A 25084-nucleotide genomic window follows, 5' to 3' on the forward strand; every position below is an offset into this window, starting at 1 on the left:
TCTCCACACATGAATCGGCTCACAACTATATGGACCATACAGTACATAAAAAAAATAAAGAGCGATCCCATTCACAAATTCAATTTTGGCGAGACCTGCACACTACTGAGTGGCATTTTAGTTGATTTTGCAATTTTAACTAAAATATCTTCTAATGGCTAAAATGGCTTGGCAGCCAGCGCCATCTGTTACATTTGTCATGCGCTCGGCTTCTGTCCCTTGGCGATTTGCAAGGGGACTTTTGCGAACTCATTAACTTGAGAAGTCTTCAGTAGAATGTGTCCTTTTATGATGAAAAATACTTTGGGGTCAGGTGTCGTTTACTTTTTTTGAGGCTGATGTGAGGGAATTTTTTGAAACATTGGTGGAACCGATACTAATCAGTATTGTGAGGTTATGCATGCTGCACAACAAACTTGTTTTGAATTACAATTGTATTGCTGTTACTTTGGAAACATTTTTTAAAGAAAATATCTGGAGAATAACTGTCGAGAAATTGTTTAATATGTGCAAATTTGAGTTTGTTGTTTTTTAACCCTTACCTTACTTTGTCAAATGGCAGAGAAAAATAAGCTGTCAATTTTTTCCCTATATGGCTTTTTAAAGTTACCAACCATTAAATATGATTCCTGGAGGTATTGGATAATTTTCCTTGTTTTTTGGCGAAAACAAAACAAACGCCTCCCTCAGCTCTCACCTTACTGTGGTGGAATGGTTTGTATTCCACCCCAATGATCCGAGTAGCCAATTTAAGCGGGGCTTTACACCCCTGCGGGGTTATCCTCGGTGTGGTACCAGACAAAGCACGGCTCAAAAGACCCCCTATGATGAGTGAACATTTTGGACCAACATTAGCAATCTTACTTATCCCTGATACATATTTTCTTTCTAAAATACAACCAATGCCTAGATTTGTTGCTGATTGCCCGAAGGAGAAATGTAGATGTGCAGCCAGGTTTGGAAAACTCTAAATTGAAATGAGCTTTTGACATGACATAACTAGCAGGTTGCAAATGCGTGGGGGTAAAACCGGTGGGGGTGTGGACACGCGAAGGCGGTGGGTGGGTCACGTGTTCCTGTGGTTGCGATAAGGACTGGCTCACCACCTGCAGCGCGCTCCCTCCCTCACTCACTCACTCACTCACTCACTCACTCACTCAGCTCCATCTGGACTTATAGCACCCGCCTCACCAGTGAGACAGGAGCAGGGGGGAGTTTTACTTCACACTCTCTTACTCTGCTTCTGCCCACCCACTTCACCACTGACACACTCAACTCGCTCACACACTCTCCCACCGCTTCACTTCAGCGCGTCCACTGAGTCCCATCTGCACGCACGCACGGGGAGCATGGCAGCAGCCCATGGCGAGTACAGAGGCTACCTGCGCACGACCGTGGATGTTGAGGCCGGCCACCACCGCCTCCAGCCGGCGGCCGGCTCGGAGCATTCGCACCGGCCGCTTCTATTCGGCACCCTGGTGGTCATGGGATTGCTCCAGGTGGCCTCCAGCGTGGCCATCCTGATGCACCTGACCGGCTATTTGCAGCAGGTAAGGGGCTGCTTTTTTTCCCCCCTTTTCTTCTTTTTCGTTGTTTTCTTGTCTTTTGTGTTAAGCCTTGGTTTGCCCAATTTAATAATGCCCTAAAATCTGCAAAGTTAGAAAGAAAGCGGCGCACTTTGAGGTAGCGCTCATCCGAAGTACTTTAGCCATAAATGACTTAAAAAGAAGTTGTGCGCAAAAAAAAAAAAAAAAAAAAAATGCGTCAAAGCCAGGTTACACAGACGGGTCAAGTGGGCTTTGTTCTCAGAATTTTTCCACGGAACTTGAATAATTAAATAAAAATATGATACCCGGCATATCGTCTTGCACAACGCAGATGTTTCCACTCGACGGTGCACATCCGCTGTTATTTGTGATTAATATATGCAAGATAAGCACCGCAGTATAAACAACAGTTTTCTCAAGATTCGAAAGGACTCGAGATGTTCCAACACGTAAAGTGCAACAACAACAAAAAAGAATCAAGGGGGCAAGATCACAATCAAAATAGTCTGCACGCCTCATTTGTTTTTGTCAGGTCATTATGAAAGCCCCTCTCTTCACTTACAATAATATTTACATTGTGCCACGATTGGCTTTTTTGGAGACTTTGTGGTGATTTTTGGGGAGTTGGATGATGGTCGTGTCAAGACAAGCCAAAAGGGAGCAGACCACATTTGGGCTGTGTCAGGGTGCTTTGGGTTCACCTGGAAAGCATCCGGAGGAATTTCTGCTGGTCTCTTCCTCTCAGTATGTTTATGGAATGATATGCTTTCACTTCGCCTAAAGCATAAACACTTTGCAGAGTGCCTTTAAAAAAAAAAAAAAAAAACAACCTCACTCAAGTTGTGCATATTATACTGGATACTAAAATAGGTAAGCATGGTTATATTTCATATTTTAGCGTACTTTGTACTGACTTTATAAATAAGTAGGTCTACAGACATGTTTTAGTCTTCTTGTAGATAATGTAACAGGATAGGCTATGTGCATCAAGCCCACTGTACAGTATATGTGTTACTTAAACACAAGTGTATTCAGCTTATTGTAAAATTTTCTGTTTTTTTCTGAATTTAGAGTTGCACACCTCCAGTGTTAAATAGTTGGCTTGAAAAACATTCTATTTAAATGGTTAATTGACTAATGGGTCAGATTTAGAGTCAACTTCGGCTGCAAGTGACAAATAGACAGCTTGAAGCATGCATGCTGTACACCTTATTTGGACAACTGCATGCAAGAGTCTTCTTTTAGTTTTCTCAAAGTGATGTGCAATTTGTCTCCACTTTCTTGAGAGCAAGTGAGGACAAGTGCTCAAGATTACTTCAAAAGTGTGTTTTAAGATGGTTAACCATTTAGTGCAGTAGTTCTTAACCTTGTTAGATGTACCGAACCCAACCAGTTCATATGCACATTCATTGAACCCTTCATGAGTGAAAAATAAAAATATGATTTTTTACAAATTCAAGACATGAAAAACGCGTTTATTAAAAAGAGAAAAATGTAAATAAAATTTCAAGACATACCTGTATATTTTTTAAATTGTGCATAAAATGAACAAAATAAATGTTCATGCCCTCTCCGGGAGCCGTCACCTTACCGTGGTGGAGGGGTTTGTGTGTCCCAATGATCCTAGGAGCTAAGTTGTCTGGGGCTTTATGCCCCTGGCAGGGTCACCCATGGCAAACAGGTCCTAGGTGAGGGACCAGACAAAGCACGGCTCACAAAACCCCTTATGACAGACAAAATCGATGGCACTCAGTTTCCCTTGCCCGGACGCGGGTCACCGGGGCCCCCCTCTGGAGCCAGGCCTGGAGGTGGGGCTCGTTGGCGAGCGCCTGGTGGCCGGGCCTACACCCATGGGGCCCGGCCGGGCTCAGCCCGAAGAGGCAACGTGGGTCCTCCTTCTCATGGTCTCACCACCCGTGGGAGGGGTCAAAGGGGTCGGGTGCAATGCGAGCTGGGCGGCAGCCAAAGGCGGGGACCCTGGCGGTCCGATCCTCGGCTGCAGAAGCTAGCTCTTGGGACATGGAATGTCACCTCTCTGGCAGGGAAGGAGCCCGAGCTGGTGTGTGAGGTAGAGAAGTTCCGACTGGATATAGTCGGACTTGCCTCCACACACAGCCTGGGTTCTGGTACTAGTTCTCTCGAGAGGGGTTGGACTCTCTTCCACTCTGGAGTTGCTCATGGTGAGAGGCGCAGAGCAGGTGTGGGCATACTCATTGCACCCCGGCTCAGTGCCTGTACATTGGGGTTCACACCGGTAGACGAGAGGGTTGCTTCCCTCCGCCTTCGGGTGGGGGGACGGGTCCTGACTGTTGTTTGTGCATATGCACCAAACGGCAGCTCAGCATACCCACCCTTTTTGGAGTCCTTGGAGGGTGTGCTGGAGAGTACTCCTGCTGGGGACTCCCTTGTTCTGCTGGGGGACTTCAATGCTCACGTGGGCAATGACAGTGAGACCTGGAGGGGCGTGATTGGGAGGAACGGCCCCCCCGATCAGAACTCGAGTGGTGTTTTGTTATTGGACTTCTGTGCTCGTCACGGACTGTCCATAACGAACACCTTGTTCAAACATAAGGGTGTCCATATGTGCACTTGGCACCAGGACACCCTGGGCCGTAGTTCGATGATCGACCTTGTGGTTGTATCATCGGATTTGCGGCCGCATGTTTTGGACACTCGGGTGAAGAGAGGGGCGGAGCTGTCAACTGATCACCACCTGGTGGTGAGTAGGCTCCGATGGTGGGGAAAGATGCCGGTCCGTCCTGGCAGACCCAAACGTATTGTGAGGGTTTGTTGGGAGCGTCTGGCGGAATCCCCTGTCAGAAGGAGTTTCAACTCCCACCTCCGACAGAGCTTTTCCCATGTTCCGGGGGAGACGGGGGACATTGAGTCCGAGTGGACCATGTTCCGTGCCTCTATTGTTGAGGCGGCCAATCTGAGTTGTGGCCGTAAAGTGGTTGGTGCCTGTCGTGGCGGCAACCCTCGTACTCGCTGGTGGACACCAGCAGTAAGGGATGCCGTCAAGCTGAAGAAGGAGTCCTATCGAGCCTTTATGGCCTGTGGGACCCCAGAGGCAGCTGACGGGTATCGACTGGCCAAGCGGAACGCAGCTTCGGTGGTCGCCGAGGCAAAAACCCGAGCGTGGGAAGAGTTCGGTGAGGCCATGGAAGCCGACTTCCGGACGGCTTCGAGGAAATTCTGGTCCACCATCCGACGTCTCAGGAGGGGGAAGCAGTGCACCACTAACACTGTGTACAGTGGGGATGGGGCACTGCTGACTTCGACTCGGGACGTTGTGAACCGGTGGGCAGAGTACTTCGAAGACCTCCTCAACTCCACCAACACGTCTTCCTTGGAGGAAGCAGAGTCTGAGGACCCTGAGGTGGGCTCTCCTATCTCTGTGGTTGAAGTCACCGATGTGGTTAAAAAGCTCCTCGGTGGCAGGGCCCCAGGGGTGGATGAGATCCGCCCGGAGTTCCTCAGGGCTCTGGATGTTGTGGGGCTGTCCTGGTTGACACGCCTCTGCAACATCGCGTGGTCAACGGGGAGAGTGCCTCTGGATTGGCAGACCGGGGTGGTAGTCCCTCTTTTTAAAAAGGGGGACCGGAGGGTGTGTTCCAACTACAGAGGGATCACACTCCTCAGCCTCCCTGGTAAGGTCTATTCAGGGGTGCTGGAGAGGAGGGTCCGTCAGGAAGTCGAGCCTCAGATTGAGGAGGAGCAGTGTGGTTTTCGTCCCGGCCGTGGAACAGTGGACCAGCTCTACACCCTTAGCAGGGTCCTCGAGGGTATGTGGGAATTCGCCCAACCAGTCTACATGTGTTTTGTGGACTTGGAGAAGGCGTTTGACCGTGTCCCTCGGGGAGTTCTGTGGGGGGTGCTTCGTGGGTATGGGGTACCGAACCCCCTGATACGGGCTATTCGGTCACTATACCACCGATGTCAGAGTTTGGTTCGCATTGCCGGCAGTAAGTCGGAATCGTTTCCAGTGAGGGTAGGACTCCGCCAAGGCTGCCCTTTGTCGCCGATTCTGTTCATAATCTTTATGGACAGAATTTCTAGGCGCAGCCGAAGCGTTGAGGGCGTCCGTTTTGGTGGCCTCAGTATTGCATCCCTGCTTTTTGCAGATGATGTGGTGCTGTTGGCTCCTTCAAACGGGGCTCTCCAACTCTCACTGGAGCGTTTCGCAGCCGAGTGTGAAGCGGTTGGGATGAAAATCAGCACCTCCAAATCTGAAACCATGGTCCTCAGTCGGAAAAGGGTGGAGTGCCCCCTCCGGGTCGGGGGAGAGATCTTGCCCCAAGTGGAGGAGTTTAAGTATCTTGGGGTCTTGTTCACGAGTGAGGGCAGGAGGGAGCGAGAGATCGACAGGCGGATCGGTGCAGCGTCTGCTGTGATGCGGACGTTGTATCGGTCTGTCGTGGTGAAGAAGGAGCTGAGCCGAAGGGCGAAGCTCTCAATTTACCGGTCGATCTACGTTCCAACCCTCATCTATGGTCACGAGCTATGGGTCGTGACCGAAAGAACGAGATCCCGGATACAAGCGGCCGAAATGAGTTTTCTCCGCAGGGTGTCCGGGCTCTCCCTTAGAGATAAGGTGAGAAGCTCGGTCATCCGGGAGGGGCTCAGAGTCGAGCCGCTTCTCCTCCACATCGAGAGGAGCCAGATGAGGTGGCTTGGGCATCTGATTCGGATGCCTCCTGAACGCCTCCCTGGTGAGGTGTTCCGGGCATGTCCCACTGGGAGGAGACCCCGAGGAAGACCCAGGACACGCTGGAGTGACTATGTCACCCAGCTGGCCTGGGAACGCCTCGGAATCCCCCGGGGAGAGCTGGAAGAAGTAGCTAGGGAGAGGGAAGTCTGGGCTTCCCTGCTAAAGCTGTTGCCCCCGCGACCCGGCCCCGGATAAGCGGTAGAAGATGGATGGATGGATGGATGAATGTTCATGCAGTTTCAAGAAGTGTTCCTTCAGTTTTGCCGGTGCGAGACAAGAATTGCTCAACTTGGCAAGACAAATCATGCAGATAGGACGCCGAGTCCCATCACGGTCCGTGATGCATATTAATCCATGTTGTACATATTCGTCCGACCACTTTCTTTTTATTTTATTTTTTTTGCTCGACATTGTGAGCATCTGTTACATTTTTTTTCTTTCTTTAAATCACACGACGTATTATCACGACAGTCACACGTTGACTACCGAGCGAATTAAATTTTCCACTACACCGATTGGACAAGCAAAGTAATGTGATCATCTGCTGCCAGTGATGGCCAAGCGGGCGTGTCATAACTAATTGACATGTTGAGTCGAGTGTGTCTTAACCTCCATGGCAGAATCTTCGTCGAACCCCTGAGACCGATTCACCGAATCCCTAGGGTTTAATCGAACCCAGGTTAAGAACCACTTGGTTAGTGTGTGGATTTTTTTCTTCTTCTAATAGTTGGCTTTTCACCCAGTGCTATCTGGAATGTATCCCCTGAGATAAATGAGGGTTCACTGTATGCATTTTTAATGTACTGTACTCTATATTGGCGAAACTGACAAATATAGGGACAGTACACAGTGTGTATTTAAATCAAGTAAATGGAGCAGTCTTTGTATATAACCTATAACTCCTACTTGGACCAAATTGTGCTTGGCTATGCTGAGAAGTATGAGAAAGAGGCGGGTATACTGGCAAGATTTGGTACTTCATGAACAAATACCAGTTCTAAAATATTCACAACAACGGAACCACTGGCTCCAAGTCAGAGGCAAATTGGCAGGAGATTCTCGGGGTTATAAGTAAAGCGTCCGACAAAAAAACCCCAAAAAAGGTACCAAAGTCCAATAGAGAAAAGATTGTCTGACAATATATTATGGACAAAACAAATAGTAAAGACGCAACACACTGACATGGTCGGCATCATAAACAAATATTATGGTCTCAGATTTCAAACATCTATCACAGCTTGTGTGTGAAGACGAGTGGAATTGAAACTGAGACCGTTTCACTTAATAACCAGGAAGAGTTAAGACATTGGTTTAATTTTGCGGAAATAATATTGACTTTGCCGAACATTAGCCTCAAGGCTAAATAGTGGTTAACATGCTGTGGGTTAGCTACCATTCTGGCAATCAAAGAATCCCACGTTTCTGATCAAATATAATACTTAGGCAACAATCAATCGCTTTCCACTGCAAGATAAATATATGTACAGTATATATTTTGTAACTCTTTTACTGAAACGTACCGAACTAAAATGTAAATGTTGAAAATTCAGCTAGGTACAGTGCATACTATGTGTCACGTGTTGCAAGTGGTCAAACCTTACCTTCAAAGTGTTTCTCTGAAACGGTTGACTACTAATTTCATAGTGACACTTTTTTTGGAACATCTGTTATTACTACATTCAAAGTGGCATGTTTCATCAACCCATGTTATTGTTTAATGACTGTGCTTTAAGTCAACATTTATATCCATCCATCCATTTTGCAATCTGCTTTATCCTGACAAGTGGGTGCTGAACCCTGTCCCAGGTGTCTTCGGGCAGTAGGCAGGGGACACCCTGAACCGGTTGCCAGCCAATTGGAGGGCACACAGAAACAAACAACCATCCACACTTATACTCACACCTCGGGATAATTTAGAGTGTTCCATTAAGCTGCTATGCATGTTTTTGGAATGTGGGAGGCAACCGCAGTACCCGGAGAAAACCCACGCAGGCACGGGTAGAACATGCAAGCTCCGCACAGGAAGGCCGGAGCCGGGATTCAACCCACAACCTCTGTACTGTGAGGTCGACGCGCTCACCACTGGACCACCGGGCCGGCGCAACATTTATTGTGACTTATTTATGAGTCTGACAAATTCCTTGTGTTTACATGTACTTGGCCAATAAAGATGATTACGACTCTGATTCTGACAAGTCGAGTAAACGGTTTAACCCCATCATTTTGAATGAACACATGTTCTCATCACGGATGGGGTTGGCCCTTTAAATGGCAGCGTAGCTCAGTCTGCAAAGACTTGGTTTAGGCTTTCTGAGGCTCACAGGTTCATGACCTGCTGTTAACCACCATATGGAATTTGGGACTGGTTGGTGGAGAAGACGTCTGACATCCCTATTAAAGAAATAGGAGTATACTTATTGCATACACTTGGCATTTCTACTTGAACTGAAGATACTTTGTTTTCATAAGCATGCTATTTGTTGCTGGGTGTCGGCCAGCAGAGCGAGAAGAGTGACTGTGTTTAATTTAACTGGTTTGGAATGGATTTGGAATAACAGTCAGCGCTAGACACTTCCTTGAGGAGGAGCTTTGGCAGAGGAGTGCGCAGTCTTTGTTAAGATGATGACAAGGGGTGCATGCTTGCATGAGTCAGGAAACGTGCGAGGAACGTAGTCTGGCACTGGACCATCATGCGCCTTCAACACCTGTACGACTATCCCAGCGATCTTAGAGCCAAGTGCAGGAATGATGTGATCATTCCCATCAACATTTTTCCCCTCCCCTCATTTTATGCAAGCCTGAAGGTCTTGTTGACACAATCGCATAAGAAGAACCACGTTACAAATCACTTTGACTTTTAAGCCTGCTACTTGGGAATGCTGATTGAACTTTGGAAAATAACACCCCCCCCCCCTCCACACACACACACACCAAAGACTGGACTTCCTTTGCGTTTTAAGGCGTAATCTTGTCAAATGTCAAGAACGTGCTTTTCTGAGATGGTGTGATGATGCACTGACCTCTGTTCTGTCCTCTTGTCTCCAGGTAGATCTGACCACTGCTCCACGTCGACCCATTGAGGTGAGTGTAACTCTTCATGTATGCTCATTTGAACCCTTTCAGGGACAACAGTTACTACAGTGGACAGCTTGTCATGTTATCACGTTACAGGGTGCAGGAAAAGGTTAAAGAACATACTGCATGGTAGCCAGTGTTAAAGCGACTGATGGCAGTACAATCCTGAACTTTAAACATACCAAAACAACAGATGGCATTATACTGCAACACTAAAGGGTGTTTTAGCACATCAAAAGCTTGAAAAAAAAGCCATTTGGGAAAAGAAATAATAAAAAGAACATTTGGCCAAAAAACAAAATTAATGATCAAGAAGGCAATTTTAAACATGCAAAGAGAAGGTTCATATTGTCAGAGAATACAGGACCAAAAAAAAAAAACAAAAAAACAATTGAAAATGAATGATGCTTCTCTCATGTTAGCATTGACACGCTGTTTCTTTGATGGGTATAAGCATTCAAGGTAAATCCGTTCATCTGAAGACATGACTGACAGCTTCAGTGACGTGGTTAAGTCGTTAAAACCTGAAACAATCTGGAAATTTATGGCTATTATTTTATTATAAAAGCCGCCTGTGGCTGGGCAAACTATTTTTATTACATGATGCGCATACAAATGGCACTAACGATTATGATGTCAACAAATCGCAACACAGAGTGAATGGAAAATCGTGATCACAGACCCAATCTTGCAGTTAGACTTCGAGCTCCCAACTGCACACCACAGTGTCACTCTGAAACCTCAACGGACCAATTCCAACTGAATTTGAACTCCGCTGCCAACCAAAACAGCAGCACTTACCGAGAAAAGTCTCTCAACCGAATTAGCGAGTACGATACAGTATACAGAGACTGCGTCTTGACTGAAAATAATTTTTCCAGTAGACTCTGACAGTCAGGCTCCAGAATATCCATCCATCCATCCATCCATCCATCCATCCATTTTCCGATCCGCTTATGCTCACAAGGGTTGCGTAGGGTGTGCTGGAGCCTATCCCAGCCATCTTCGGGCAGTCGGCGGGGTACACCCTGAACCGATCGCCAGCCAATCGCAGGGCAAACAGAGACAAACAACCATCCATGCTCACACTCACAACTAGGGACAATTTAGAGCGGTCAAACAGCCTGCCGTGCATGTTTTGGGAATGTGGGAGGAAACCGGAGTAGAAACCCACGCAGGCCCGGGGAGAACATGCAAACTCCACACAGGGAGGCTGGAGCTGGAATTGAACTCTGGACTGTGAGGTCGACGCGCTAACCACTGGGCCACCGGGCCGCCGTCTTCTTTTATTTTGTTTTCAACTCTACATTTATCCATGCACCCATCCATTCATTTTCAACACCACTTATCCTGAAGAGGGTCACAGGGAGTTGCTGGAGCCTGTCCCAAATGACTTCGGGCGGAAGGCAGACTTCACCCTGAACAGTTGTCAGTCGCAGGGCACATACAGAGACAAATGACCTGACAGTTCACCGCTGTATTTGACCTCTATTTTTATTGCCATATCAAGCTGAGGAAAATGTAAAAAAAATGTTGCTGATCCATCCAGCGACGCATTTTCTGTAGTCCGGTTCCTCAAATGGGTCAAACACTCACACTCACTTTCAATCCTATGAACAATTTAGAATCAATAATTCAGGAGGATGCCGAGATTTAAACTCCCAACTGTCTAGTGTGAGACCACGCAGAGCTGTTGGTGAGTGATTGGTGGAGGTTTATCTCCAAGTGATGGATTATTGTGCGTATTGCATTTCATAAGTGTCTGCCGTTCGTTTAATTTATTGAGGCCCTCAGGCAAAGTTCTCTTCGTCCAAGAATATGATGAGATTGTGCTTGCGCCCATACAACACAGTGAATAATGATAAGACAGCGAATACTGAATATCCACCCTCAGGAGGATTTTAGTGTTCTTCTTTCTCTACTTGGTTCTTTAAATGTGATTTGTGATTAAAAACATAGCAGGAAGTTTTGGCTCTAGGAATCTGTTTCGGATTTCCGATGAAGGGGAATGAGCCAATGCAACTGTGCCGATTCCCATGACTGTAACACTTGGCCCATGTTGTGCTTAAGGGCTTTCATCAGACTGATGTGGTGGGCGGATTTTTGAACCCTTTTGTTGAGGGACAGGACATGCAGGCAGGGCCTACGCTGAGCTCTTCTAATGTAATTACTCTCAGTGCAAATATGTTCAATAAGATTATAAGTGACATTAATGCTGACTGATAGTGAATGCCAAGCCCAGCACTGAGCATGTGCCATCACGCTCACCTCATTTGTCATGTCTTCTATGTAGCAACACCCGCTGCGGGGTTCTGGAACTGTGACCATCTTATTCGTTTCCCTTCTGCTTCAGCTTATTCAGGGGTTGACACAGCAAATCATCTTCTCCCATCTCTTTGTCTTCTCTCAATCTTCTGCTCCAACTTGAGCTGTCTTCAAGTCTTCCCAGTTACATCCATAAAGTGTCTCTTTGGTCTGCATCCTACCGGGTGGCTCCCTTTCCAGCATCCTTCCAAAGACGAGATGCATCCATGTCCCTGTCCTGTACGTGGCCAAAGCTTCTCAATCTGGCCTCTCGAGTCTGTGCTCCCTAAACTTCCATTCGATGCTGTCCCGCTAATGAGCTCATTCTGGATCTTGAGCATCCCTCTCACTCGCAAGGAGAATCTCGGCTTTCTCAAATCAGCCACCTTCAGCTCTGTCCACTGTCTTCTTGACGTTGTTTACATCATCTCTCTACTGTTCTATAAACCCGCTCTATCATGCCCTGGATGCTCTCTCTCTCTCTCACTCTCTCTCTCTCAGAAAAGTACACTAAGGGTCATGACTGCAAATATTAAAACAAATCTGTAACTATGAAGATAAATGAAACCAATTTTGATCGCTGCAGTTGTCTTCTTTAGGGCTGAACCAACCCTCAGGCACCAACCATCTGTCAGCAAGGAAGCCCTTCTTTCTTTCGTGTCTCTTCAGCCTTCATAATGTTTTCACACTTTGTACATAACGCCGTTGGGCTCGGGCCTATCCGAGAAACATATTCACCTCCTGTCAGCTCAGTTCCTCGGCTTGAAGCGGGCGGATGGTTCGTCAGGTTTTATGGGCTTCTCAAGGTCTCCCAATGCTTCCTCCTCCCTTCTGCGGTCACAATGTATTTGGAGGCGCCTCCTTCCTTCCTTGTCTGCAACTTCCCAGATCATCTGCTGCAATGTATTTTTAACCGATATTTAACTGCATTTTGAATGAAGTTTAGCCATTCCTTCAGCCATCGTTTTCTGTCCCAGTAGTGACATTCTGCTCTCTTGGGTTGTCTTCTGATGCTTCACAAAAAGCCTCTTTCACGCTCCACAGAATTTCCCCTAACTACTGCTTCTCCTTCAGATGTCCGTTTTTCTTTGCTTTGGCTTTTGGCTTTGTGATCAGCACCTAGACTCCAGATGATCGATGCCATGGCTTGGAACATCTTGCCCAAATTGTCTGGCAAGGTTGTCTCTCGCACTTGGTCTACATTGTGGAAGACCATCTCCCTCTCCTTCATTGCCCTTTGTGGCTGGCCAGTTCCTTCATTCCCTTTAAGCCACCCGAGCGCAGTCGTTCTGTCCACGTCGTAAAAAAGATTAAAAAAAAAAAAAGCAAAACAGTGATGGTCGCTGAACTGGGGAATCTAGAATTACACTGTCGTCTCCGTTTGTCGTCCAAAGTTTAGTGCAACATTACTGAAGTTTACCTGACGAGGGACATTTACACATCAAACAAGAATTTTTTGGGGGGGAGGGCATCATATTTTGAGAGACTCTTTATTTGTGAGATATTGAGAAGGAACTCTCTCATGCACACACACACACACACACACACACACACCTTTTCATAACTTTCCTTTTTTTCTGGTTCCACTTGCTGGCTCAGGATCAGCATACCTGAGATAAGATACGCAAATCATCAACAAGTTAAAATAGAGCGATTAACCATTCAGTGTGTAATGATTCATTGTTATGCATCCTTAAAGTCAGCTACCTGGATTATCAAAGATAGTACAGGATGATTTTCAATGACTTGACATGATGTCCTGAGTTCATACACTACACAACAAGGACTAGTAGTTTCACTGTTTCATACATATTCATGCAATTTTACTCCCACATTTATGAAAGATAAGCGTAACACTGTTTGGGTAAATCTATGACTAAAGCGTCAAATCAGATGGTTATTGAATTGTTGATCCACAACAAAAGAGGAAGAAGAAGAAAATTCATCTTTGTTTGTCATGTGAACACACACATATGAATCTTAACCTCTGCATTTGACATGATCGGTTAAGCTGCAATTCATTACGTTTGCGTGATTGTTCAAGGTTTAGTATTTTTTTTTAAAGTTAATTCATTCTTATATAACGATTGCATTTTACATTATTTACTTTGGGCAGAAAAATTCCCTTTTGGTTGGTTCGTTAATATCGAAAACATTTCTCCTTATCAGCAGTCAGAAGTGTAGCAACAAGACGATTTTGAAGTGATGTTGATGTAAAAGGGTGTAAATATTGTTGCTTTCAAGCCAGCTGTGAGTCGGCGGTAACTGTTTACTTGCTTGGAAACCATGTTTGGACTGAATGAGACAGTGTGTGTGCGCACTCTGTCTCGACTGCCGTCAAGTACACACAGTTAAAGACTTGCCCATTATTTCAAATGACAGCTGTGGTGAAACATATAATGTGTTTATTACTGGTGTTTTGGGGTTGGTTTGTCATTTTGAACATTTTCCCCTGCCCTTTTGTCACAATTTGTCATCTCGTTCAACTCTTTGCGGTAGCAAGTACAGACAGAGCCGGTGCTAAATGCGCTGAAAGCCACGAAGAAGAACCGACGCTTCAAGAACCAGAAGGAGAACCTGCCCTCCGCCCACCTTCCCATCAAGGTGCATCAACAGTTGGCGAAGCGTGAGTCCTCTTCACCCTATATAAGTGCATGCAACTCAGTGGTGTGACTCGTTTTTAGCCGCAAAACATCCAATCTTAGTATCTTGTGGCAAAAGAAAAAGTGTTTTTGCGCTTGTGAAATTGTTTTTTTTTTTTTACTTGCACTGCAACAACAGATACCTAATAATTAAACAGACTTGCTCTAACAAGAGAGAAAAAACAGAATGTGAAAGTAGAGTAGTGTAGCGGAAGTAAGCCAAGTAGTCATACTCAAAGGCCTTCACATGCTCACAGTTGACAAATATTAACAACATCCCTTGATATTAGACCCCAGGAGGTCAAGGAAAAGCAAAAAAAAAAAAAAAAATCTGGGGAAAAATGAGATACCTTGAGACGGGGCCGCAGATGGGGGAAATCCTTCTTCCACGATGACCAGGCTACAATGGGTGTGTTTAGGCCAAAAAGAAACATTTCACACAACAACAAAATCGTCTTGTCATAGTTTTATACCTACCACATACTCTCAATATGTAACTTATTAATCATTCAAGCTTACACACTTTACACTTTTTAACACATGGTAAATGGATGTGTCCAAACTGAAAGCCTCAAATCGACAGAAAATACTGTACATTATGGTTATGCCTGAGTGCATGCATGCCTTTAAGAGGCGGGGCCTAGTGCGGTCATCTGTGACATCAGCAAGTCAGGATGGGGGCAAGAGCTGCGTGCTCTGAGTGCGGTTGTGTTGCACCGATGTCTCGACGTTCGTTAAATGGCTAAAAAGTGCATCGTGACCGTGGATCTCCTTTTCCACATGCAAGGGCTTTTTTGTTAAAACTGGAAAAAAAAATAATATATATACTGTACGATATACTGTACATGCGACGCAAATGTTGAACCGCCATATAACTTATAACAAGGGACCCCGTACGTTAAATGTTACCTAAATCGATCTCTTTCATTGCAGCAGGCGAACCGAGTGCTATCCCCATCGATTGGGACGAGGTGCACGGGTACCGTCACAGGATGGACTACCAGAAGGGCAAATTGCTGGTCGTCAAGTCGGGCTTCTACTACGTCTATGCCAAAACCTGCTTTCGCTACTACGAGTACCGCGGGGATGGAGACCAAGGCGGCGGGTCCTCCATGGACGTGAGCAATACGCAGCTCATCCAGTACGTGTACCACGAGCGCATCAAGCAGAACAGCAAAGCGGACCTGTTGATGAAGACGGGCAGCACCATGCGCTGGGACAACTCCAGCTACAACATGTACTGCGCCCAGCAGGGCAGAGGGCTGTGGCTGCAGCAAGGGGACGCCTTGTACGTCACCGTGTCCAACGCGTGGATGTTGGACCCCGATGGAGTGGGGACTTACTTTGGGGCCATTAAGTTGGGTAACTGAAAATGTTCAGACTTGGGACGCTGCCATGCTACTGAAGTGACCCCCAAAGAGCCCCTGATATTGTGCATTTCATAGTTTCACCACATTGCTTTTTTCCTGACATAGACAAAACCACACTCGACTCGGTCCAATGTAGCGCTGGATTCTTTTAAGGTGTGTGTGTGTGTGTGTGTGTGCGTGTTTTAAACTCATGTTATTCATTAAGATCACATTTTAGTGTGCCGTTTGTTTTTTTGCACTGATGAGACAAACAAAGGACGCAAAGCGAGGAGTTATTGGAAAAGGAGCTCCGCATCATCATGGAAATACTGAAGCTGAGGCAGCATCTGTTTGCATTTTAACATCAGCGGGACAAAAATATTGCTCAGACTCAGCTGGCGGTGTTTTCTAGACAAAAAATGTTTTGGATGGTGCGATCGACGCGGGGCAGACGAGGTGCCTTCATGACTGCTATGTTTACGTGCAAATCATTGACCCCACCAAAGATGTGCCTAAATTATTCCATTTTGTTCTTGCAATGCCTCGAGTCCCAACATCATCCATTTCGTGTCAGTCCCAAAACAAGCAATGTGCTAAGTGGAGCTACCGTACCACAGAAAGCATGTCAACCCCCGTGGTGTCAATTTCACCCTCACTGACCCAAACGTTCCCACCATTGCTCATTAAGATGCGGGTGTGCTGGAGCCTTTCCCAAGGTGTGCGGTGCCAGTCATTCACAAGGCACATTTAGGCAAACAATTTTGCACCTATTGTTCACACCTAGGGTGGTCCAGTGGTTAGCGCGTCGACCTCACAGTGCAGAGGTACCGGGTTCAATCCCAGCTCCGGCCTCCCTGTGTGGAGTTTGCATGTTCTCCCCGGGCCTGCATGGGTTTTCTCCGGGTACTCCAGTTTCCTCCCACATTCCAAAGACATGCATGGTAGGCTGATTGAACACTCTAAATTGTCCCTAGGTGTGAGTGTGAGCGCGGATGGTCCTCCAAGCAGCAAATGCACCTTATCAATTTATACCATGGTTAATGTTTTTGTACGTGTGGCATCATCTGCTTGGAATTGGGACAGTGAGGTTCATGTAAACAAAGTCAGTCCCTTATTCTAAATCACAACTCTGACTCTGGCTTAGTTTATTTTTATTTACACAGCCAGTTCAACATATAGCGTCCCAAATGCGCTCCGATTATATCATGCCGACATTTTTGACTACATTTCGACAAATAACGTAGTTGTTTTTTTTGTGTGTGACGATCAACAAGCGATGCAGATAGCTGGACTGTCTGTTCTTGAATGACACGAAAAGACTCTTTGAAAAGGAGGAACCAAATTGACTTTGGTTTGTCTTTAACTTATTTTTTTCCCCTCGGTTTTCATTTGGCTCTCCGGTGAGGTAAATGGGAATATGCACTATTTATTTATTAGCTATAGAAGTACAGAGGCAGGTCATTGTTAAAGTGACTTTTCAGCTGTAAAACAAAAAAGGAAAAAAAAGAAAAGTAATGTATATTTTATGTCGACAACATTCATTATGCAGCACTTAGGAAATAGTAGGCACGCTTTTTGTTTTATGAAAAACACAGGGGCTTCAGCTCTAATTCCATATTTATGTATCTCTCTTGACAATTGTGTGTGCACTCTTCTAACTGAAAGCAATATAGATTTATTGTTTATTTCGCAAGATAGTAGCATACCCGATTTCAGCTGATAATTTGTTTTTTTTTTGTCAGTGTGATTTAATTGATGTTTGTGTATGTTTAAATAAATAAAAAAATACTACTTTTGTAATTAAGTTTCATGGTGTATTGAAGTGAGATATGGGCATGTTTCTTAGTTCAACGTCCTTTCTACATTCACCGAGCACTTTATTGCAAAAACACGTGCGTAAAAAGAACAAAATTGATATGATCACAAAATAATTTGAAAGTGAGATGGACCCCAATCAAATTTTGAGATGTTCTCAATTGAATTTCATTGTAATAAAAAAACTCCACAGTGATCTGTCAACCTTCATGGAGCCCCAGAGACCAGGAATCACAAGGAATATACTCGTACATATAAAACTATACTACGCGGCGACAAAATGACACTAATTTGTCTTCAAACATGCACACACGTGTGGAGTTAATATAATTCCAATGAACTTAACTTTGACATTTGGATAAGCAAAGGGCAGACACAAATGTCTTATGTGCTCTTCAGGAGAATGCAATGCTATTGCCAAGAATCATGTCTAGGTATGTAAGAAAGTCAACAGTGATGTTAGGTAGATATGTCAATCGGTAGGCAGACAGACAGATAGGTCAGTATGTTGATAGAAATGTAAGTAAGCATTTATATCTAGGTAATTAAGAAGTTACTTCGGGTCAGAAATAATTAGAGGTGGGCATTCCATCATACTGAAGAAAGGTCCGTCAGTCCGTGACTCTTTCTGTTCGTATCTCAGGCTGACCCACGTGAGTCCAGTCCGTCCCTCATTGGTGACAGACACTCGGCGTCGAGAACGTAATATCTACGTCACACTGCACAAGCCGACAGCCAAATTAAGAAATGAATAAAAACAACAGACACACACAAACATGTACCATGTGGTGACTGGTAGAATTAAAACAAAATGGGACACATGACACTGAGGTCTGAGGAGCGGAAAGGCATACATCATTGTTTTAGTCATTTAGTGTTTCTGTATTTGGCTGCGTGTCAGGCATGCGATACCTGCAAAGTGATGTGGTACCCGTTAGCCCAGACATGGGCAAATTACGGCCCGCGAGCCACATACGGCCCGTTAGGCTTTTTAATCCGGCCCGCCGAACTTGTCCAAATTATAGTAAAAACCTCCTTTTATTTATGTATTTATTTATTTATTTTATGGTGGCGCCCCCTGAGTGGCTGCAACAGAAGGATGCTAACTAAGCTAAAGGCTATGATGGGCAGTCCCTCCCACCCTCTCCAGCCTGCCCTGACAGCACTAGGTAGCTCCTTCAGCCAGAGACTGTTACACCCGCGCTGCAAGAAGGAGAGATACCGACGCTCGTTCCTACCGACTGCTGTCAGGCTGCTGAATGAAAATAACAACAATAATAATAATTATAATTACATGATGTGAAAAACAATTGTAAATAGCACTGCGATTTATCCCTTTTGTATTTATATTGCACTTAATTGAACGGTGTTTGTTTGTTTTTTCTTCTTTCTTCTTTCTACCCACATTCTTGCGGCTGGAGGCTGTAAATTTCCCCAGTGTGGGACAAATAAAGGATATCTTAATCTTAATCTTAATCTTTTTTCCCCTTTCCCTGCAATGCCCACCTTTCCCCAATAGATGGCGCACTCAAAAACACATTGACCGTTGTTGGAGTGGCGCGTATTTCTCTTTATTTTTCACTTCGGTTCACGTCACCATTAAGCCCTTCTGTAAAAATGAGCGGACCAAAGAGAAGGAAAGTGGACAGCGAATGCCGAGTGTTTAATAAGGAGTGGACAACAAAATACTTCTTCACTGAAGTCCGATCAACGGGTGTATGTCTGATATGCCAAGAAGCTGTTACGGTTTTCAAAGAGTACAATATCAGCCGGCACTTTGCCACGAAACATGCAAACTATGCTAGCAAGCAGTCAACAGAAGAACGGGCGGCTACTGCTCAGAGGTTGGCAGCTAATTTACAGAGTCAACAGAACTTTTTTCACCGACAAACTGCAATTCAAGAGTCAAGTACCAAGGCAAGTTATTTGCTGGCATTCAAATTAGCAAAGGCTAGCAAGCCTTTCTCCGAAGGCGAGTTTTTGAAAGAGTGCATGGTAGAGACAGCAGGTCTCTTGTGTCCGAAGAGCAAAGCCAAGTTTGAAAAAATTTGTTTAGCACGCAGGACAGTGACTCGTCGCGTGGAACTGATTGACGAAGATATAGTCAGCGAGTTAAACAAAAAGGCGGAGTCCTTTAAGTTATATTCACTAGCACTGGATGAAAGTAACGACATAAAAGACACTGCTCAGCTCCTAATTTTTATCCGAGGGATTAACGACAGTTTTGAGATAACGGAGGAGCTTTTGAGCATGGAATCACTGAAAGGGAAAACGCGAGGAGAGGACTTATATGAACAGGTGTCTGCTGTCATCGAGAGAATGAAGCTACCTTGGAGTAAACTTGCCAATGTCACCACGGATGGATCGCCAAATTTAACTGGAAAAAACATTGGGCTGCTGAAAAGAATCCAGGATAAAGTGAAAGAAGAAAACCCTGACCAGGATGTTATTTTACTTCACTGCATCATTCATCAGGAGTCTCTGTGTAAGTCTGTATTGCAGCTTAATCACGTCGTGGATCCAGTTGTAAAACTTGTTAACTTCATACGAGCAAGGGGACTTAATCATCGTCAGTTCATTACGTTCCTGGAAGAAACTAATGCGGATCACCAGGACCTACTTTACCACTCTTGCGTCCGCTGGTTAAGTTTGGGGAAAGTGTTTCAACGAGTCTGGGAGCTCAAAGACGAGATTCGCTCATTTTTTAATTTAATGGGGAAATCTGAAGAATTCCCCGAGCTGAGCGACACAAACTGGCTTTGTGACTTTGCGTTTGCTGTGGACATATTTTCACACATGAATGAGCTGAACGTGAAGCTTCAGGGTAAAGATCAGTTTGCGCACGACATGTACACAAATGTGAGAGCCTTCAAATCCAAGCTGGTTTTATTCTCCAGGCAAATGTCAAACAAATCTTTCGCACATTTCCCCACACTAGCCGTGCAGAAAGAGGCCGCCCGCAATGCGAAGAAATACTGCAAATCACTGGACGATCTGCACAGAGAATTTTGCCGTCGGTCTGTCATTTTGAAAAAATTGACAAGTCACTTCAACTGGTGTCCTGTCCCCTGTCACAAGACCCCGAATTAGCACCGTAGGAGCTGCAATTGGAACTGATCGATCTTCAGTCTGACTCCATCTCAAAGGAGAAGTTCAAGTCTCTTAAACGGAATGACTTTTACGCTTCACTTAACGAGAGCGCGTTTCCAAACCTCCGGAGGATGGCGTAGAAGATGCTGGTGTTGTTTGGCTCGACTTACGTGTGTGAGCAGACGTTTAGCGTCATGAAAATCAACAAAGCCCATCACAGATCCAAGTTAACTGACCAACACCTCAGATCTGTCCTGAGAATTGCCACAACAAAACTAACTCCAGACTTTGATGCACTGGCAAAAAAGGGAGACCAACAACACTGTTCCCACTGAAATGGTGAGTTTTTCTGCTGTGTTATGAAAAAATGCATTTGGAAAGTTTGGGAGTGCGTCTTTTAATTAAGAGCAATACGTATTTATGCACAGCAGCGGTACAGTAGCTTAATTAACACGCCGCACATCGCTCTTAATTTAAATTTTCAGCTGCAGGTAGGATATTCAATACAGCCTATGTCTGTGTGCTTGGCAACAATACGCGTGTACTGTTTGCGCGTGAAGGCGAGGGCGTCCGTGGCGAGTTTGTAGAGCGCGCGGTCAGGACAATCCATCCATGATTTTGCGGAATTTAACACAAGTAGATATTATTGAGCTTGAGTATTTCGTTGTGTAATAATATGTTTTGAATGTTGAAAGTGATTCCATTTTTCAATAAATGTTGATTTCTTTAACTTTGCGCCTTAAATTGAAACTTATTAAAAACAGACGCAATCTTGATAAATCACAGTGCGTGTGTTATTTTAATCTATTTACATTTCCTCCTCCCAGTATCTGCAAAATAGTATGTAAATACCATATCTTGCATATTCCTTGAGACCAATTTATTAACTGATAAGGGCTATTTTTCACATGTGAAAGACAGTTAATAAATTGGGTTGTAGTGTTCTTACTGTGCTATGAGGTTTGCACACACTACATTTAATGCTTTAGTATATCCGGCCCAAACACTCCCTCCAAATGCACCTGGCTGGCCCGGCCCCTCTGTCAAATTTGAAAACCCATTGTGGCCCGCGAGTCAAAAAGTTTGCCCACCCCTGTGTTAGCCTGTTCTTGACACCATTTAACTGTTGCTGACGACTTGGACGGACAGGACTGACCTGAAATAATGATGGCATCACCTCTGGAAAATAGTATATAGGGTTGAGGACTATGTGGAATGTCAAGACCGAAAAAGCCACAGAAATGTTTTTGTCACCTTGGTGAATACTGTATATGTTTAACACAATCAACGCAACAGATTCTCTTCCATCACACTGATCCAAAGAGTTGTGAGGTTCTTCAACCTGCCCGCCACGACGGTTCCTAAAGCTCCAAAGGAAAGTCAGTCAGTCTTGTCACCCTGCTGCTAAACCCACAGCCGACATTTGGATCACAGAATAAACCTGAAGCAAACCTCCTTGGACCGGAGTCGTGATGAGAATTCCCTTGCGTCATTTTGGGACCAGCAGGACATTTTGAAGGCCTGGCAGGGCGGTCACCACACACAATGGTCACGGTTCCCACACTTGTACAGTGGGAATGGACCTCACACAATGTTTAAACAATTCCATGACTTTGGTGGAAGGTCTGGTGTTGGAAAAAGAAAAAAGAAAAAAAAACCTGGGTGAGGAATGGAATGTGTTCAGCACTGATGTGTGTGGAGAATTACTGGTAAATTATTTGTATAGTTGACGCCCATTTATCGCAAGGGATACGTTCCAGACTCCACTGCAATAAGTGAAAATCCACACTTTACAGAGACCATGCAAAGCAAACGTTTGAAATGAAAACCATTTTTATCCATCCCACACACTTCAAACACATTAAAACACGATTTTTAGTTCCCGCAGTTGGCTGGCAACCAGTTGAGGGTATACCTCACTTCTCCCGGAAAGCCTGATTGGACATGCTCCAACATCCCTGGGACCCATGTGAGAATAAGCGGAACAGAAAATAGATCGATCATTGGACTTTTTAGTTTTTATTCCTTTACACCTACCCTCTCTCACATTCACTCCGTTTGCCAAATAAGAGGCAAAGGGTGCTTATTTTAAGCTGTGTATTTAACACTCCCAGTAGAGGTCTATTATAAAACGCAAATAACAAAAGAGAATTACACATAGTACATTAAACTCCAAAATCTGAATCTGAATCATCCCGACTTGAATGTATACCACAGGTGTCAAACTCAAGGCCCCGGGCCAGATCTGGCCCGCCACATGATTTTATGTGGCCCGCGAAAGCAAATCAAACATGGCAACTTCCATGATGTTTGCTAGAATATAAATTTCAAATTTTCAAATGTAATAATTAAGAGAGCCATTGTAAGCATTTTCTTGTTGCCAAACACCTCATTACACTAACTTAAACAATAGTTGAATAAACTGTTATTCTTGTATATGATTTCAGTCATAACGGCCCTCCAAGGGAAATGGTAACTAAAATGTGGCCCGCTGCGAAAATGGGTTTGACACCCCTGATGTATACTATATTAAAAAATCTCTGTCTGTCAGAGGCTAATCTTAAACAATCATCCAGCCATATGTTTTTGATAGCACTTGTTCTCCTTTGGATTGTGGGTGTCTGTTGGCATATCCCATCTGAATTTTAGGCGCGAGGTCAGGTACATGTGCATGTACAAAGAAATCATGAAAAATGATTTCTCCGCTTTTGGGGAGCCAAAGCATTGAAACATGTGCACCCCCCCACGAAGCTCAGCATATCCACAAAGGAATTTCATTTGTTACATAAAACCGGCCCATTTGGCAGAAATAAAAGTCTCACTGGCCTTTTTTTTTTTTATTGTTCACATATGTAAAAACACCAGGGTCTGTGGCAGTGAATAGGAGTGGGAATGGACTTTGAGACAATGAAATGGTGTTCATTTAACGGTACTTAGATGTTACCTGATGACCACCGACAAAAGATCTTTGCATGTCATTTGATTCCAGACATGATTTCAATGTCCTAACTGACGCTCAATGTTGAGGTGAAACGGTTTATCGAAGAAAAACTGTGGTGGAAAGGCGATCGGGATATTTTGTTCTCTCCAAAAGGAACGGCACTGAAAGCATCAAACGTTACACAATTAGGAAACGTTGGCTGCCGAGGCTTTACAAGGTTTTGCGGTTTTGATGTCGAGTGCTACAAAATGTTTGGGCATGCATACGTTTGTGGCTAAAACATATATATCCACTCAGATTCCATTGGACTCTTCTGCTGAGTCAGCGGGGTTGGCTATTTTCACAAGCCGTCGGACTTCATCCCATTACTGGCGCACATGAACGATATGTCGTGTTTGATGTCTGGCACTTGAGCTGCTTGGCTAATGCTAACACCGATGTTATTAAAACAATAACAGAGCGAGATTTACAGGCTTTTTCATGGGCGTGAGCGAGAAATAGGGTTATTGCTGCAACTAGGCCGTGCCATCATCATCGTCTGCCAGGCACCCAACGTGTAAAGGACGTACGGCAAAACAAACAAAACAAAAAAAAAACGTCGCTACTTCCTGCTTGCGAATTAAACAATAACTTTGCATTAATACAGCTCTTTATTATTTGGTTCTATATTGATATAAGGTGGTACTTAAGTACAGATATGCTAACGGATGCTCTCACTGCATTTTGAGATTGGAACACAGGTTCACTGCCATGTGTGTGATCTTATTTTTATTATGGCAACCTGTCAAATAACTTGCTGCGGGGGAAAAAAAAATTCTCATTCCAATATGCAAAGTACCTGAAATAAATCATTGAGGACAAAGTAAGGTGCTCACTTATTACTTTTGCAATGAGGTCATACATTCATCATAGTGACATGTACCATGTCCACAATCTGGCCCTAGGGAAGCTTTGATTACAAAATGGTGTGTCTCTACATAGTACATTCACTTATATTGCCAAAAATATTCTGTCACCTGTTTTGACTCGCATATGAATTTAAGTAACTTGCTTTTCTTAATCAATTCGGTTGCATGTGATGTTAGTCCAGCCCTTAAAGTTACAGTCCGGTTCCTCTAGAAAGGTTTTCCACAAGGTTGAGGAGTAAAGTGAAGTGGAGTATGAGGAGTTTTGGGGAATTATGACCATTCTTTGACCATTCCATGTCTCTATGGACCTTGCTGTGGATGATCGTGTTTGAACAGGATGCACAGCTTACCGTTCCCATGAAGCTAGAAGTATGGAATTGTTCAAAATATTAGCATCAAGTACAACTTTATTGTCAAATGTGCTGTATGTGTACAGCACAGATGAAATTTCCTCTCTCTTAAACGGACAACAGACGACAAGAGGAGCCGCTGCGGGTGCCCGCGCCGCCATCAAAAGAACACTTAACATAAAATGACAAAATAATACAACACAACACATGAGACAGACAGTCGTGCCATCTTAACCACTTAGCCGCCAGCTCCGGTGAAAGGACAATCTCTGAATGCACTTTTTGGGAACAGTTAAGGAATAGCACCTTCTTCTCTAGTGGGATCGAGAGCTTCTTTTTTATTTTTCCGTCA

General features: G+C 44.7%; 2 protein-coding genes across 3 annotated transcripts; both read left to right on the forward strand.

Moving 5' to 3' along the window:
* Positions 1 to 1216: 1216 nt before the first annotated feature.
* tnfsf11 (TNF superfamily member 11) lies at positions 1217 to 17401 on the forward strand. 2 transcript variants are annotated; one of them, XM_086123200.1, is made up of 4 exons: positions 1217 to 1550; positions 9304 to 9339; positions 14137 to 14263; positions 15213 to 17401. In XM_086123200.1, the coding sequence occupies exons 1-4, from the start codon at positions 1350 to 1352 to the stop codon at positions 15647 to 15649; spliced, it is 801 nt and encodes a 266-aa protein (XP_085979326.1). In that variant the 5' UTR covers positions 1217 to 1349; the 3' UTR covers positions 15650 to 17401. The 2 variants fall into 2 exon arrangements, with proteins under 2 accessions (XP_085979326.1, XP_085979325.1); XM_086123199.1 differs by having other exon boundaries at positions 1246 to 1550; positions 15216 to 17401.
* Positions 17402 to 19693: 2292 nt separating this feature from the next.
* Positions 19694 to 20533, forward strand: LOC147197930 (general transcription factor II-I repeat domain-containing protein 2A-like). The gene has a single exon (XM_086124166.1). The coding sequence runs from the start codon at positions 19694 to 19696 to the stop codon at positions 20531 to 20533; it is 840 nt and encodes a 279-aa protein (XP_085980292.1).
* The last annotated feature ends 4551 nt before the right edge of the window (positions 20534 to 25084 follow it).

Source organism: Hippocampus guttulatus, chromosome 11 (genome assembly GCF_054856545.1).
Source record: "Hippocampus guttulatus isolate MCC_2025c chromosome 11, RoL_Hgut_1.0, whole genome shotgun sequence".
In the NCBI taxonomy this organism is placed as follows: Eukaryota; Metazoa; Chordata; class Actinopteri; order Syngnathiformes; family Syngnathidae; genus Hippocampus; species Hippocampus guttulatus.

Coding starts and splice junctions, on each gene's coding strand:
- tnfsf11 (XM_086123200.1), top strand. CDS start 1,350: ATGGCAGCAGCCCATGGCGAGTACAGAGGCTACCTGCGCACGACCGTG. Junction 9,340..14,136: donor CTCCACGTCGACCCATTGAG/GTGAGTGTAACT, acceptor TCTTTGCGGTAG/CAAGTACAGACAGAGCCGGT. Junction 14,264..15,212: donor GCATCAACAGTTGGCGAAGC/GTGAGTCCTCTT, acceptor CTTTCATTGCAG/CAGGCGAACCGAGTGCTATC.
- LOC147197930 (XM_086124166.1), top strand. CDS start 19,694: ATGGAATCACTGAAAGGGAAAACGCGAGGAGAGGACTTATATGAACAG.